The sequence below is a fragment of the Perca fluviatilis genome, chromosome 24, assembly GCF_010015445.1.
Source record: "Perca fluviatilis chromosome 24, GENO_Pfluv_1.0, whole genome shotgun sequence".
Taxonomy (NCBI): domain Eukaryota; kingdom Metazoa; phylum Chordata; class Actinopteri; order Perciformes; family Percidae; genus Perca; species Perca fluviatilis.
Genome location: NC_053135.1, coordinates 5,578,796 through 5,595,554, shown reverse-complemented (window position 1 = coordinate 5,595,554; position 16,759 = coordinate 5,578,796). Strand labels below are relative to the sequence as shown.

At 40.1% G+C, this 16,759-nt stretch overlaps 3 protein-coding genes across 5 annotated transcripts in view; all 3 read right to left on the bottom strand.

Annotated features, from left to right (window-relative positions):
- The window catches only part of LOC120554531 (multidrug resistance-associated protein 4-like), a 50,692-nt gene extending 50,290 nt beyond the window's left edge, over window positions 1-402 (bottom strand). For both annotated transcript variants that reach the window (XM_039793465.1, XM_039793466.1), the window contains exon 1: window positions 356-402. In XM_039793465.1, coding sequence (XP_039649399.1) covers window positions 356-399 — 44 coding nt within the window. In that variant the 5' untranslated portion in view covers window positions 400-402. The remainder of the gene's footprint in view (window positions 1-355) is intronic.
- A 3,244-nt stretch (window positions 403-3,646) lies between these two features.
- Window positions 3,647-10,532, bottom strand: timmdc1 (translocase of inner mitochondrial membrane domain containing 1). 2 transcript variants are annotated; one of them, XM_039793512.1, is made up of 8 exons: window positions 9,891-10,532; window positions 8,599-8,939; window positions 7,952-8,117; window positions 7,480-7,568; window positions 6,829-6,896; window positions 5,944-6,022; window positions 4,311-4,421; window positions 3,647-4,176 (listed from the first exon to the last, which is right to left on the bottom strand). In XM_039793512.1, exons 2-8 carry the CDS (start codon window positions 8,916-8,918, stop codon window positions 4,026-4,028), a joined length of 984 nt encoding a protein of 327 aa, XP_039649446.1. In that variant the 5' UTR covers window positions 8,919-8,939; window positions 9,891-10,532; the 3' UTR covers window positions 3,647-4,025. The 2 variants fall into 2 exon arrangements, with proteins under 2 accessions (XP_039649446.1, XP_039649445.1); XM_039793511.1 differs by having other exon boundaries at window positions 10,289-10,529.
- A 26-nt stretch (window positions 10,533-10,558) lies between these two features.
- poglut1 (protein O-glucosyltransferase 1) lies at window positions 10,559-16,589 on the bottom strand. The gene is made up of 11 exons (XM_039793509.1): window positions 16,490-16,589; window positions 15,814-15,904; window positions 15,371-15,514; window positions 15,053-15,188; window positions 14,829-14,950; window positions 14,599-14,658; window positions 14,330-14,429; window positions 14,057-14,115; window positions 13,738-13,905; window positions 12,963-13,019; window positions 10,559-12,430 (listed from the first exon to the last, which is right to left on the bottom strand). The coding sequence occupies exons 1-11, from the start codon at window positions 16,560-16,562 to the stop codon at window positions 12,274-12,276; spliced, it is 1,167 nt and encodes a 388-aa protein (XP_039649443.1). The 5' UTR covers window positions 16,563-16,589; the 3' UTR covers window positions 10,559-12,273.
- Window positions 16,590-16,759: the final 170 nt, after the last annotated feature.

Below are 16,759 nucleotides of genomic sequence, written 5' to 3'. Positions count from 1 at the left end.
TAAAACAACATGAAAACAGTCAAAACACAATTAAACATAAAACATAAAACACTGCCAGTAGCAGACTGCAAAACATGCTTCCCCTTGTGGGGACACAGATTGCAGCCATGCGACATGACAAAACAAATGTTACACTGCAGCTGACAGCGGACTGAATCTATGATTCTCCTTGTGGAGTCACATAACATCAAGGAACATTCCGTGGAACATCAAGGTAATAGACGCTCTGAGTCACACAAGTTTTTCTATATATGTGACTCACAACCCTCATTATAAAATAAGAGCTATGCTCAAAGGAGTAAAGGTGGGGAAAAAGAAACAGTAAAGGATTTATTGCCAAGTAAGTAACACTTACAATGAATCTGCCTTGGTGGATGGTGCATCCATAAACATAAACATTTAGCTAGAAGAAAATAATAGTTACATAAATAAATACAGAAACAAATATGTACAAGATGTACAAGATGTACAAGATAACAGATCATTTCATACTGTTTCACTATAATGTGACATATGACAAAAATATGACCTGTACTAACTAGCAGTCCACCATTGGCAACTACTACAGCAATCAGAATGAGAAAAAGTCCTTTTATAGAATTTTGGTGATTTCTTTCCTGAAAGAATCCCAGTAGTCTATGTCACCAGCCTGAGCAATGTAATTTGTAGACGGTCCCTAACTCAGCCAACAGCCGGAACATAGAGCGAATATCAAACCTGCTGCTAACTTATACCCGCTCAAGATAACTTTAACATTAAGAAAAAAGATGCTGTATGGTTTAGTGCAGGATGTGCAAAAATGTTGAGGGATGTGCAATAGTTCAGGATATATCGTATGTGCAGTTGAAAGGTTTAGAGTCCAGGATAGGTTAACGCAAAGTGTAGGAGAGGATTATTAAGAGTCTATGTCAGTGGGGGTCCGGGACTTTGTTAATGAGGCCGACTGCAGACTGAAAGAAACTGTTTTTGTGGTTTGAACTTTAGGTCGTAATGGACTGCAGCCTCCTGCCTAAGGGGAATGGTTCAAAATGTTTGTGTCCAGGGTTGAGAGGGATCGGTCACAATCTTTCCTGCCTGCTTGAGTGGCAACAGGTAGCGAATTGGCTTTTGAAAAGTCAATTCTCCAATTGAGAAGGCGATAGAAGACATTTTCCCAACTCTAGTTACATTTCAACAGTTACAATTAAAACAAAAGTTGGGATTAACTTTAAAATACTGTGACGTTAATCACTTACCATAAAAAGACCCGTGAAAGAAACCTGGCAGTGACAAGCGGATTATGTCTGTCGTGGGTTTTTTTATATCCATGATCATTTGGGCAACAGTTCAGCAGCTGCCCAGAAACTCCTCCGCCTCGACGTAGACGCAACACGCAACTGTCCTGGCCCCATGCAGATCACTCATGTCACTTGACATAATTAATAATTCACCATATGTAGTCTACCGTGTGTAGTTAGCAACAACAACAAAAAAGTTGTGCGGCCCATTCAGCCCGCACAAATAGACCGGCCAACCGGGAAATCTCCCGGTACTCCCGATGGCCAATCCATTCCTGGTCTATGGTTCTCTTAATACATCCATGGGTCTATAGTTATCTAACGTCACGTAGACTAAAAACCAGACTCGGCCAATGCTGTTGCAGCTACTCGAGTCGGCGACGAGCTGTCTTCAAGTGCCGTTACACACAGACACGTACACTACTTTACTAGTAAACAACGACTCAACTGAAGTGGACATGGAAGTGGGAGTTAACGTTACTTCAAAACGTTGTATTTACACTACCATTGCTACTTATATTACTATTAGAAGTAGTAGTAATATCGTAGTTGTAGTATAAGTAGAAGCGACATTATTGTTAGCAATCGGCACAAATGCGTTTGCAAGGACAGTATATGCCACCACTCAAAATGCAATGTTTACGAGCAGCACTTGAAGGCGGCATCTGCAGTGTACAACATGTTCAAAACAAAGTGATCATCACCTGAAATACTCGATGTTCATTACAGGCGGAATGTGTGTATTAGTAATGTGGCCAAATTTAAGTCCAAACTGAGAAATGGTCGTGCTCCTTAAGGACACTTTCCAAGGTAAACAAATATTTGATACGTGCTTTTGTCAGCCTATACTGTCTCTACAGTGTAGAAGCTTATACGCGAGGATATGTGCACGATATGGGCTTGGCCCCCTGAGGAAACAATGTGAAGAATTTTAGTCTTTTGTTTTGCCTCCTGATGAGACCCGATAATGTACTGCATCACTCAAGTTACCTTCCTAAAATAAAGGCTGGATAACAGGAACAGGAAGCGTTAATACTTAAAGACTATGTTGAAACGTGGCTCGGCATTCCTGAAACCAATGCGAAGAGGTTAAAGTGCATCATGATGCAATTGATTTTTAAAGACGCTGCTGTTTCTCCTTGCTGAAAAGCTAAGGAAACGCATGGGTAGGACTATTGTCCAAAGATCATTTTAGATTATGTATTTTGTTGGCCTAAATGCATCAAGTATTTGAATGTTAAACTAACTTTCATGCAAAACCAGTTTATATTTGATGACGCTGGGTTGTTTCACTAACAGTTTTTTATTCACATTAATTTGTCCAGTGAAAACATTATAAAGATGGTTTTAAAAGAGACTGAACCTCCTACAGGAGATAGCGGAAATAGCTATGCTCATATTATGTCAGTTAGGATTTAATTCTGTCTGGTCAGACTGTATGTTATTGAAAACCGATCTTGCATTTATTCTCCTTTTTATTTAGGGTAAATTTGCAGTTTCACAAAGCCACCAACAGAGGGAAGTAAGAGCCAATTTTAAAATGTTAATGCTCGGTTAGCTGTCATCCCTTCCTATCTCATGTGGAGAGAATGACTACAGCATTCGGGCTACATAATCCCACGTTTACAAGTTGCCAGTGAAGCCCAGTTTCAAAAGTGTTTAGACATTGCATTAACATTTTGTATTGTATTTTATTAGAGTGATTTAATATTGTTCCACCCAAAAGGTTATATGTCCTAAAACTCTACAGTGAGACTGTGGAAGTGCTGCAGCTTGGTCATGATGGGATGGGACCAGTGTCCATTTAAGCAAACCCGTTTTAAAGGATCAGCAACGGGTTAACACTGCTATTCAACAAACGGACACTTTTACAGGTGTTATACTGTATAAACTATTTTCGTAACTCAACGATGCTGGGACACAGCCAACAGACAAATTATTCTAAACCTTACCGCCAGTGTCTACCTGCAATAGTTCAAAGCTTGATATCTTCATCATTTCTATTGGCTGTCCATCTGCATGTCAGCAGTGACTGCTGCATCCTGGGCCCCAGCTGTTGCTGTGTCACATCTTGTTTACACCAGGGACCAAGGCTATGTTTGACCTAGTTGCTAAAAAGCCCAAGAGGCAAAGCACACTACACACAACACAGACATGGGGAAAAGAAACAAGCCATTTTGTAATAGACATGAATTCCAATTTGTTGTTCGGTGTCAAAAAAGTCGGTGTGCTAAACATGAGCAAACATCAGTAATTACTACAATAACTTACTATGAGAAGAACGGTCAGATCTTGGCAGGCCAGCGTAAGTGGTAAGCTACTACACTTTGGCGGTTTCGTGAAAATGTTTGGTTTTAATGAAAGGGGCATTTTGTTCAATTTTTATTGTTTATTCTTAAGGAGACAATACCGAAGGTCACAAGCACACTAAAAACACGAGCTGAGGTGACTTTGAAAGTTACGGAAACATTACTTAAATATAGGAGACAGTGTGTTTCTTTGTGGTTAACGATTTTTTTATCAGGTCATATCCCTTACAATGGCAACTTTGTGATTTTGATTTTATAGATTGTACATCTATTATTGACAGGTACAACAGTGTCTTTTAATTCTGATGCAAAGCAGTTGTCATTCAGTTAGAAAGAAGATGTGTGGAGTCCAGGCAAAGTAGTGACCCATTTATCCTCCCAGTTGTGTCAAGTCCCACCGTCAATGTCCAACAGATAACAGGCAGTGACTCAGCTCCTGTCATTGGCTGTGTGAGTCCTCAGTCACATCCTCATTCTGTGGTAAACTAAGCAGTTCCTGGATCCTTTGCATGTCCTTATTGGTTTCCTCTGCTTGAGAGCTGACATTCAGCTCTCCAATCAAATCATCTGTCAACTGCAGACGGGCCATCCTTAGGATTAAAAAAAAATAAAAAAAATAAAAGGGAGAGTGACTGGTGAGCAGCAAAACATCAGGATAACAACCATCGTGAATGTAAATTTGGGTTTGCGTTTATCATTATTAAAATCTTGTAATATATCTCACCATTCTGAGAGTCTGAGCTCGTAAAGTTCTCTGCGCTCTCGCCGCCTCCTCTCTCTGGCAGTTTCTCCTGATATCGACTGCATGCTAATGATCAAAGCACCAGTGGGAATCCTGAGAAGAAGTTACCTTATGTTATTGTAAATATCATAAACATATTTAGAACAGTATTTTTGCATTAAACACAAAATAGAAAATCCATTGTCACAGCACAGTTGTTACTACCGGCATAGTCTCGCACTGCCAGACTTATCTCCACAGCGCTGGAGTATAGTCTGGCTGCACCCCCTATCTATTCTGGGATAGGGGAAAAAAATGCTCTGGCTTGTTTGTACTTCTTTAAACCTATCATAACCATTCTGGGCAGCCTGATAGCAGAGATAGCGAGAGGGGAGGGACATCCGGTGTTTGGATGTCAGACTTTATCCCAGCAATGTACATCTGTTGAGCCAGACTAGTACCTGCACAACAGATACTGTAATGTTTGAAACTATTCCATTGACACTTTACTGGACACAACACTGGGGAAACTTGGTAGATTCCTAAAAAACTTCCTGCTATTGTATCATCTGTTTTGTAACAAACCTAGCTGTCACATGTAAGTTTGTCAAAGCTTTAATTGCATAACCCTTCCAAGGTGTCTGTCATCTGCATCATTGTAATAATTTAGTGCCAAATTCCCCCCCACCCCACTCAAACCTTCCAGTCACACCTCTGCCATGTGCCCGGGCAAGAGGATGATTCTTGGGTGAGATCTGGAGCGTGATGTGCTTTTCCGATTAGCTGCCTGCTTTCATTTAGTCCCCTTTTGCCCCGACTGCACCTGGCATAGCCAGGGCCGGGGCTGTTTGCACACATGAAATGCTCCAGGTGGCTGGTCACTCAAGCAGACAGTGAGATGAGGAGGAGGAAATACGAGTATGGAGCAAACAGGAGAACAGACTAGGGCTGAGCCAACACGAAGCTGATGATCACAGAGACAATCCAAACCAGCCCCCTCAGTCTGTTACACCATCAAACACCTGACCCTCAATCTCCATTACACAATAAAATTCAAATCTGCTCTTGGCTCTGTGCACTCAGCTGAAAGCGGCCAGAGGAAAGAGTGAATAGTGGGACAGAGAGGGGAGAGAGGGCTGAGAGAGGAGATTGAGTGAAGCATAAGTCCAGATCAGACCATGGTAGATGGAGATGAGAGGCTGGAATAACAGAGATGGTATAAATGGAGAGGGGCAGCTGCTGCTTTGGCCTGCCTCCTTGCTTTAGTACGCAAAACATGGCCCTCTGCAGTGCACATGAGTCCCTCTGGCACCATGAACAGAGTTGGGGGTGGGGGTGGGGGTTCAGCTGGGCGACAGAGGGTTGCTGGGAGGGGCGCAGCTGGCTGCCAGAGTGCTCACTGCTCTCAAGCACACAGGCATGAACGTGGACACATACACAAGCATGAGCAAATATTCATGTCTGTTAAAAAAGAAAAGAAAAGAAAGCATAGCAGATTCTGATAATGAAAATCAATTCTGAGGATTGAAATGCTTCAGGGTAGAAACTAGATAAGTTACTGTAACAAGTGTGTTGGGACGGTTGGGGTAATCAATAAATATGAAAGGACAATTGTGGAAGAAGAAGCCAACCTTACCCCAACACTGCTCCAATGATTGTCCCTGCCACCAGCCCTCCCAGGCCCAGGTTTAGTCTGAAGAGGCCTCCAGTCACAGCTGCGCACGCACACGCAAATTTGACAAACAAACACAAAATCTGCACAATATAAAATCACATTTGTGGACAGTGAATTTTTATAATATAGTATAGTAATGAGGTTGGAGAGAATCGGGGAGTGGCATGCAACAAAGGCCCTTGGCCACAGGTGAACTGGGAATGAAGCAGTTCATGGTCAGCGCCCTAACCCCCAAGCGCCCCAGTAATCTGGTTTTGCAAGGAAGGAAAATGTGACCGTTATAATAAAATATTATAAGGATAAATTGGTGTCTGTCTACTCTGGGGAAGTCAACAGTACTGACATAATGATGGAGCAGATGGAAGTCGCAGTAGATGGATTCAAAAAGCTTAGACCCATATTAGAATTTACAGCAGCAATGCATAACATTTTCATAGAGACAAGTTACCATTTTGCTGTTCTCTCTTACAGACTGATCCTACATCAGCTTTTTAACAGGTTGCTGGTTCATGAAAATCTTTTGCTACAACTGGAAATAAATTCTCTGGTGGACAATACCTGGTTCATATTTAAACCTCTTTAAGACAGACACACAGCATTGATGCTGCACATTAAACTGCAGGCCGACATTACACAGCAACAACAGAAGTGAACGGTGGAGATGCTCAGTACAAACATATGAATTTGTACAGAACAACCCCCAGATGGAGATGTGTTGAGATGTGTGAATGTGAAGCAGCCATGTTGTCACACAGCAAGTGCGCTCAGTTCGCTATCCCAGGATAAATAAAAGATTAAAAAAAAAAATAGGTGTGATCAGGCCCAGTGGAAGCCCATGTGACTTACCTCCAGCTGCAGCATAATGGCTGAGGGAATATTTGTCTCGGTACACAGACAGCCCTGTGCTGACAGTACTAGAGAAGGAAGTGAACAGACAGACAGATGAGGGAAAGATGGTTAGACTGAAATCAAAAGATTTAAGGGGGATGATCATTGGAAATAAAAATAATATAATACATTCTCTAATATAAATAATATTCTGTTAATCTGTATTACTGCAGATAAATTACTGTTAATTTAGTTTAAAACACTAAAATCGCACTTAGCAAAAAGTTGTTGCCACAGAGCGTCTCGCTCTTCTCGTGTTGCCACTTTTATAAAGTTAAACTTGGGACTTTATATTTATATCTTGCACTTGCACTGCACTGTCATTTTTAGTATACCATTTGGTTTGTCTTATTCTATTTTGACTTATTTATATATTCTGTTTTAAAAAATACCATGTATGCATCTTTTTATATTGCCTTGCATTTCCTTTATATGTTCTCCTAATGCCTTTCTGTCTTTTGCACTTTGAATTTCATTGTTGTTGAAAGGTGCTACACAAATAAACATTGGGTTGACTTCAGTTGCGCTTGGCTTAGAGGAAAGTTGCTTGTCTCAAATATAACTCTAAACCTAACGATATGGTCTGGAATAATCAATTTGTTTGCTTACTTGAACAAGGTGACAAAAGCAGCCACTCTCCAGCTCCATCTCCATCCATATCTCACGAAACCCCGGATTGCTGCATTATGAGCTGAGCGCTGATTTAGACAGAAAGGACACACAATCATAAGGTTGCTGCTGTGTACCATGATGCTATAACATTAGAGTGTAACATTATCTATTAAAGTTTTCCCAGTAGTGCAGTAATTTTCTACTGAAACTTAATCAAGTGTTAGGGTGTCACAATAAAATAAATTTACAGCACTTGGTATTATTTTCAACACATCAATACTAACTGATCAGTGTCCAATCAAATGTTTTTGAGAAAAAGTTACTCTAACTTTACTCTTATATTGTGATCTTGAGTGATTACACCTTTGTCGCAGATTTTCCCTAAATCCTCTGCCAATATCTTTATTCAACGACAGGATTAATGGCACATGCACAGCCATATACTTTCACTTTCCACTCACCCACTTACCACTGCTTCCACTCGGCTAGTATAGATTTCCGCCTGGCTGACTTGGATATACCTCTGCCTGGCATGGCGAGCTGCTGGCAGGCCTCCGTAGAGCAAGCCTGCTAGCGCTGCAACTACACCGCTCTTTATCACGTTGGTCAGCTCCTCTGGGTACCTCTGTTTCACACTACAGGGAGACAAGAGCCACACATCTTTTGATAACCAACTCTTATTCCTCATCTTTAGATACAGTAAAACTGCACTGTCAACTACGGTAACTGCCAAAATCACCTAAGAGAAATTGTGGGGGGACTAAACAGCAGACGTGTTAGTTCAATACTATATTTGAGTAGCCTATATGCAAAGTTTTTAAAGTTTGTGTATTAAGGTACATGATTTTTTTTTTTTAAAGAAATACCATTAACATATTTGTACACAATTTTACTTAATGAAACTGTCATGTCCAACACATTCAAGTCTATGGTGTTGTAATTATACCCATTCTCCCTCCCAAACGGCAACTCAAACAACAAAATAGATGCAGAAAGGAGGACAAACTATTGTCTTTTAAGAGTATTAAAAAGATTTATAATAAAACTTTTTAAAGAGAGCAAGGAAATAAAGAGGTGAAAAAGTAGAAGAAATCAAAAAGAAACAAAAATACGAACTCTTTGTCAAAGAGATCCTTGATACGATCCCATCCTGTGTCTGGGAATTCTGGCTTGCCTATGTTGCTTGGCATTTTGCTGGGAGAGGGGATGGGTGCAGAAGCAGGACTGGTGGTGGAGGAGGAAGAAGAGGGCATCTGTGCAGGCTGGGCAGCAGCCACATCAGCTGCGTGGACCCTGGGGAGCAGGAAGCAGAAGGAAGGAGGCCTGGCACTCTGGATGAGGCCCTGCAGTAGGCCGGTGCTCAGTGTGCCCCGAGGGGTTAAATCTGCCTGTCGTCTCTGCAGGGCGAAGCCAGTTCTGGGCTGCTCTGGATTCATCACGCTTCAGCTGGCATTCGGCTGCAGCAGAGGCAGAAACACATGGCCATGGGTTGGGATGTTGCACCCTCTGCCTCAACTTAAGCTTCATCCTCAAAATAAACAGCCTTAAGGCAAATGAAATCCTGGCAAGACTAAACAGGCTGTCAAACTCAGCAGATGTTAAATGGTGCAGTCCTATCAAAACACACTGTGCACACAAGCAGACTTTCTGAGAAAAAAAATTCTTTGACTTCAAAATGCATCATTGATGTTTCAATGAACTGCTGGGACCCTCAGGTCCTCTGAGCAGGGTCTGTTGGCTGCATGGTCAAGGGTCAAAGATAAATACAAAAGGTCACAGTAGCTTTACAAAGTTGTCTCGAAGACTCAAAAAAAAGACTCGGCCATCTCTCTCCCCCTTTCATGTCTATCCACGGTCACTATAATAAAAGGGAAAAGCCCCAAAAATAATCTTAAAAATGACTATAGTATAGCCTATATATTTATTTTTTTCTGTCTTCAGTGGGATCCTATAATACTTCTGCAATACCGACATATCTATCCGTTTATGTTCATTGGACTAAAAAGCTGAAGTCTGCTTCCATGACGTATCCTGAAACAAAAAATGTGTGCCATGTACCAAGCCTGTGATAAATTAATAAAAAGAAAGATTTTAGTCCACACTTTGTTTCATATCTATTTTTATTTTAACATATCCTGCTTTATGTCCTTATTAGTTGTGTCAATGTAAGGATCCCTGAATGTAATGTACACCAACAACGATGCTCGCAGCTTAAAACATGTGAACAATTGTTTGCTTTTGTTTTATATCATTTTAAAATGCAATACATTGAATGGTCAAGCAAATAACTAGCTCGCAATTTTTCTGACAGCGTTGGGCTGTTAACTTGAAATGGACATTTGTAAACACCCGGGTCACCTAATAAAATATATTTCTAATTGAAAATATTTGAAAGATAAACAACTTACGAAAATAAAGTCACATGCAGCCCGGCTAATATGTTGGAAGGTGTCTTGTACAGCGTGTTCACTTAACTGACTTTTCCCTCAATTAGCTTGATATCGTACAGTTGTGTCAGGTCAGATCTGACTTTCCAATGCCGTTAGCTAGGCTAAAATCTCACAACTTTAGCCAACTACCTAACATTAGAATGGCTCATGAAACGTAACATTAAGGTTTTAATTTCCATCGTCTGTTAACATGCCTTGGTCGATAAAAACTACAAGAGAAACGTAAATCATATCATGCATGTCCGATAGTGGGAGCCTTTAACACTTAACGTTAGCACATACTGTATATTATACAGTCTATGCGTTAGCATCATAGTTTAGCATGGTATAAGGTACTGTCGTTGGAAGCATCTTACCTGCAAAAAGCGCAGAATTTCCCAACACTTTACTGTTTGTTTTATACAGTAACACAACCCTGGTTAATGCACAGTCATTCTAAATATTGTCCACATTGCTTTTTTTCATAATTGTCCTTCTGCTGTTTGTTTGTGAACGGTGACTTTCACACAAGCTGCCGGTGTTGTCCCGACCTCTGACCTCTGCCGGAGTATACAGCGTCACAAACCAAATGGGGAAACAGCGCCCCCTTCGGTGGAGGACTGAACACTGTGTTGCATGTGCACTACTTTAGAAACCAAACTGTTTATTGGCACAAAAAAACAAAAATGCTGCCCAAGGCGATAACAACCTGCCTGTCACACTTTGACCAGGCCCCCCCCATCACAGTTTTTTGGTCAAATCAACATATTAATGGACCATCTTTACCTCAGTGTTTAACAATAGTGTAAAAAATAACCTCACGTTGATGAGAATCTGCTTGTTTACCGTACAATGTGAATACTACAACATATTCAACATTATCTGTATAAACTATCATCTCTTAACACCAAGACCCATTCTTTTAAAAAGGTAAAAACAATATGAGTGTTTCTTGGAAACTCCACACTTCAAAATATAATTACTTCCTCAAATGTCATTATTGACATTGTTGGCACTTAGTGTGGAATGAAATGTGGACTGTGAATATGTATTTTGTGCTTTCTTTAAGTTACAAACGTATGGCAGACCCATGCAAATGCAGACATTGGCATCATTGTTGCAATAAACAAGTAAATCAAACGACACATGGATATGTTGCTGTAATGACGCTTGGTAAAGGACTGCTGGTTTCCTCTGTTGTCCAGTAGAGGGGAGTGTAGCAAAGCTCATGTGTAAGATGCCCATCAACAACAGATTCCATGTACTTAACATATAATCTAAATCAGTATTACTTTTGGCCATTACACTTAATTAAAGTAATATGACTTGGTTAGATGGACTTTTAGATCAGGGTTTCTGAGTAGAATATTTCCCATATTTCCCCAGTTAACCGCATTAAATATGTAACAGCATAGCATCCGTAACAAGTATTATTATTGGTACATCCTTTGTGGATATTTGAGCAGCGGATGAAAGTCAACATCATACTATTTTTTAAATTAGAGTTTTAGGTGCTCCACAGTTGAATGTGCAATATTTTCATTAGATTTTGGTGGTTGGTCTGCAGGAAAAAGGTCAGATGGTCAACCGTTCAATTTAGCTTTATCTTGAGCAAGGAACTGAACTTCTTCTTCCACTCAGTCTTTGCAGGTCACTAAGGATAACCAAGTTAACACAAAAAACAAAACAAAAAAAACAAAATCTAATTTACATTCTTCCTCAGTTTTCTGTCTCAAATCTGTCTGAAGCCCAGTCCAGATGATTAATGTTACAAAACAATGCAAAGTCTTTACATTAAAAGGGTCACTTCAGCTATTTAGTATGTCACTTCCATAAAGTTGAGGGACTCGCAAGACTGATCGAAGCAGCAGAGGCCTGACTTTTAGTCGATAGTATGGGTCAAGCTCCAAAAATCACTGGATCCTACACTTCCCTTAATGCAGTTTGATAGACAGATGATGTTTCATTAGACAGTCAATGCCATAATCTTTTAAGTGATCAATGACTCAGAATTGGTATTTAAGCTCCCTTGTGGCACTTGAAGGTATGGCAGCATCCACAGTCAACATACTAAACTACACCTATGGCTGTAACACTAAGCTATGTGTCCTGTAACTGTCAGGACACATGGTCCAACCGTGCTACACATTAGACTAAAACCCTGGACTTAACAGAAATAAATGTGAAAAGTATCTGGGCACAGTTTTAGATTGGCTAATTTAGGTGTGATTTTGACAAAAATATGGAACGCCAACATCAACATGTGGCGTTGCTTGTGAGGAAATCATTTGTTGTGGTGCAGTGATTACATTCATTATCTAGAGTTTTACTTCAGCTGCCCTGGTCCTGCAGAGTCTCGCTCTTATAGCTCCGTCTTGCTGGGTCTGTGGACAATCTGGTTCAAGTTGTTCTTTCTTTTGGGTTTGTAGGTGAGAAGATGGCTAAACTCAGTGAGGAGTCTCTCCCAGTAGCAGGAAACATCTTGCATCCGCAGGTGGTCGAGGATGAATTCCTTACCCCTGTGGGAAGGAAACAAAACAGAAAGTCAGTGTGCTTTTGGGATAAGAAATAAACAGTATGTAACTTTAACACTGTTAAATTCCACATTCCATTCTGTGGCAACTCTGAAAAAATCATCTCTCATCCGTTTTATTTTGTATCCTAAATTGCAACAGTTTTCCTATCTGTGTGAACCAACCTTGAGACAATCCTTTTGTCCATCCTGACTCTCTTTCGTATCTTACTACACGTCATCTAAATGAATGTAGTGATTGTTAGAAAATATGTATATACTTGTGTGTCTCATTAACCTTTAGAACATTGTGAATTGAATCCTGCTTCGTATCGCTTTGTTCTCCAAGATCTCACCACTGCTTTCAGAATCAACTCAGAGGTCAAGCCAGTATATGATAGGATAGGATTCGAAGCACAAAACAAACGTGATCCGGAAACAGAAATAAACAGTGTGTAACGTCAACACTCACCTTTTCAAATACATAGCTGCTACATTTAATTCCCATTAAAATACAATCATAAAATATGACTTGTTACCTCGTTGCAATCTCCTCTGCAATGGCATCATTCTCTTTGACAAACTGTAGTAGTTCCCTGAGGAGAGAGAACATGTAACGGCATATCAACGTTTAGCATACATACTGTACAAGGGAGATTTAGACCGAGACTCTATTCATTCAAGTACTGACATGCCCATTTGTAAACTTCACCATGAGTTTCAATCAAGGACACACGTGTGTGAATTTGAACATGAAACTTCTCAAGTTTCTACTACTAATAACACCTTTACATGTGTATTTGTATGATGCTGACATTCATAAGACTACAAAAGTATGTTTGTTGTAAATATTAAATAGAACAAAGAAGAAAGTAGATTTTACAATGTGTGAGAGGACACATTTAAACTTGCTTTGGTTGTATTTGGTTTTCTACAGAGTCAGTGAGTTATTCATTGACTATGCATTTAACACTAATCTGCAGGAACATTTGAGGTCTCAAACAGTAAGGGCCATATTTACTAAGGATTTGTGACCCTCTTTAGGCCCTAAAACTTTAAAGATTTATTTTAAGGCGTTCCTATTTAGAGATGCAAAATATGGAAGGAAGGAATGGAAAGACTATTTAAACTCAATTAACAGTGAATATGATTCCATTAGCAATCTTCATTTAGAGCTAATCTAATCTCATTTAGAGCGATCTAAGGCTGTGAAAAACGTGAAATCTGTGACATCACAGTGTAGACTAAAAAAACATTTAGACCAAGACTGCAAACAATCATCATAACTAAGGAGAAAATGTCTGACACTAGTACCTGACATCAGAGAGATCCTGCTTGACTGGGATGTAGTGGACCCAGGGCTTGAGCTGAGGGTAGAAAAACTCCTGCCATTCATCTCCTACATGAAACACCAGGGAACCACAGAGGAAGAGATGTTTGAAGCGGAAGCTGGCTGCCACACCTCGGAAGTTGAATAAATATCTGGAAGGACATAACAAGGGCATGGAGGACTGTTAACACTAGTCACACATGATGTGTGCATCATTTTATGGATGTTCAGTAAAGCTGTCGCGGTTTAACATGCTGTCATCCTAAAAGTTAAATTTTGTCCTTGATGCAAAATTGAGCCTACTTGTATTTGCAGTGATCGACCAGTGGGATTTCTTTGGCCGGGGGTCTCCCTAGTGTGTCCTAAAACAGACAGAAAAACACAGGTTGGTAGATCATTAACACAGATTGACTTTCAGATTTCCCTTTTTTAATCAATATTAAAGTAAATTCATAAGGGTGTAATGTGGTGTGTTTCTCTGTCAAACTGTCCGGATGCATCAAATCTCAACCAATCATTAGACAAGACAGGGTCAGACAGGGTATTTGACCCTGGCGTGGTTTCAGTATGACTGACCTTCTCAGACCTCCAGGCCTGGTTTTTTGTGTACTCTGCATCCACCAGCTCTGGAGCTTCTCTGGACAGAAGAATCAAAGGGTCGCGCTCTGGACTGGTTCTATCAAAAAAAAAAAAAAGAAGAGAGTCACTTTTTAATATGTCTGAACTGTGCAGTCAACTGCGGTAAGAATATAGCTGAGTAAAGAGTAACGTGAAAACATTTGGATTGTTGTGTAATTTCACGTTATTACACAAAGGAATAAAGTTACAGGACTGACGAGACTGACCTGGAGCCTCTGAAGAATCCTTTGGACTCCTTCTTCTTCCATGGCCACTGTGCTGCAGACCTACCACAACACATCACATCATATGAAAATGGCACACTGAAATGATATACTTCCTAGGCTATGGCTGCAAATTATTATTATTTAAGTGTTGCATTAATGCACTTCTTATTTTGTAAATACTCATTTAATGATTTATTCCACTAAATAGCAAAAAAGGTGCTAAACCTTACTTTTTAAGGTCATCCCTCATCAGATCCCATCTTCCTAGTCCAGTGGGGTATATGGGCCACACAGCAGGCCCTCCCTCCCAAAACGTCCATGCAGGGTACATGATGTCCTGGTAGTCTGCTGTCTACTTAAATCAAACATAGACATATCCAAAACCAGTTATTGCATTTAATCAACATTTGTGTGTGATTTTAGCTGTGCATAAAACTAATGCATAGAGTCTGACCTTACTGAAAGAGAAGACAGGCAGGGTTGGCTGCACCCAGTTGGGGACTTGAGGGTAATCCCTGACATTTACCACCATCTCCAAGTCAGGTAACCTGTCAATCATATCCAGGATGAAATGCTCCACCCCACTGCATCTGAAACCGGAAGACAGACTTAGGCAGGGCAAACAAACAGCTGTATACATACATACATACTGTATATATTCTCTTTCAGTCTGTTTTGACTGATTGGGAGTAAATAAGTAACAATGTAAACCTTTATCTGAAGTGATCAAACATTAAGAACAATCCCATCAGGTGGTTTTTTTTCTCCTCACCTGGCAGGAAACATACAGCTGTGTTCCCTGTACAACTTGTGTCCAATGATCTGGTAGTGGGTACCCACCCCTCTCTGAACCGTCGCCGCCATGAGATCCTCAGAGATTCTCCCTTTAAAGGGCCGCAAGTCATCTTGTAGGACACTGGCACAGAAATCAAGCATGGCAGAGGAAAAAAATTATCAAATCCACATTATATAATTAACCCTTTAAAATGTAAACCTGCACAGTGGTAATGCAGCAACTATATGTCAGTCATTTTTATTTTAGTTATTTATCTTTAGAAGAAATCTGCACAAGGGGTATATAAACAAGTCTCAAAAGGTTTAATGCAGCATGGTCAGCTTCACTAATCTAATCATGTCTTGTAATTCCTATTAGTTAAGAGAAAGCAGAGTTACAATATATGAGGAAAAGCAAAGGCATGTTGACATTACACGCACCTTAGATGGCAGCTACAGTTGACAGGGTTGCATGGAGTGTGTCCTTTAGCAACATCAGAAATCTTGTCTCTAATTTTCTTCCACTGTTGACCTAAAAATAAATGCAAATCGGATCAGAAAAAAGATAGTTTATTGGGTCACTATCCCACACAAGGCTACTGGCTCAGCAAGCAGCTCAATTGTCCTAAAAAAGGACCTCAAATATCCTGTTTTTTCACTGCTTGTATTCAATGTACAGTATCATAACTTTAAGTTACAATTGCAGAATAAAATATACTTTGTGCCTTTATCTGAGTAAATACTATCATGGCAACCAGCCAGAGCATTTGTTAGTGCCAACTACCCTGATCTGACTACTACTACTACTACTAAAACTACACCCAGCCTCAATGAATATAACTTAAGTAATATAAATTAAATTTTACATATTTTTCACATTTTTTACAATGTTACTGTAAGCAAAACTTCACACAATTCATGCAAACCTTAACGTTAGCACAGTAAGCTTAGTTGAGTTAGCTCGTAGGCTAGTTAGCTAATGTTAGCTCGTGAAGTGATGAATGACTCCAAAATCAAAAGTTCCCCCAAATATGTACAGCGAAACAAAATGCAGCAAAGTCTTCCTACCATTTCTAAATATGTTTTCATGAGTCGTATCTGTTTAAATAGGTATTACCTGACGCGGGAACCAAACACAAAACACAAACTTGCAACAGTGTAAAAAACATCCACAGCCAAAAGCGCTCCATTTTTCTCTCTATCCTCCAGCTCTGTCTGAAGAGGAGAAACAAAGCGGTGATCTGTGATCTGCTACTTCGGGCTGAACAGAGTCATTACGGTAATGCGCAACAAAATTTATTTACAGGTTACATTACCGTAACATTTGGAAGACTAGCCCAAAGGATTCTGTCTTTTCATACTCACATTCTGCCTGTCTAAATAAACA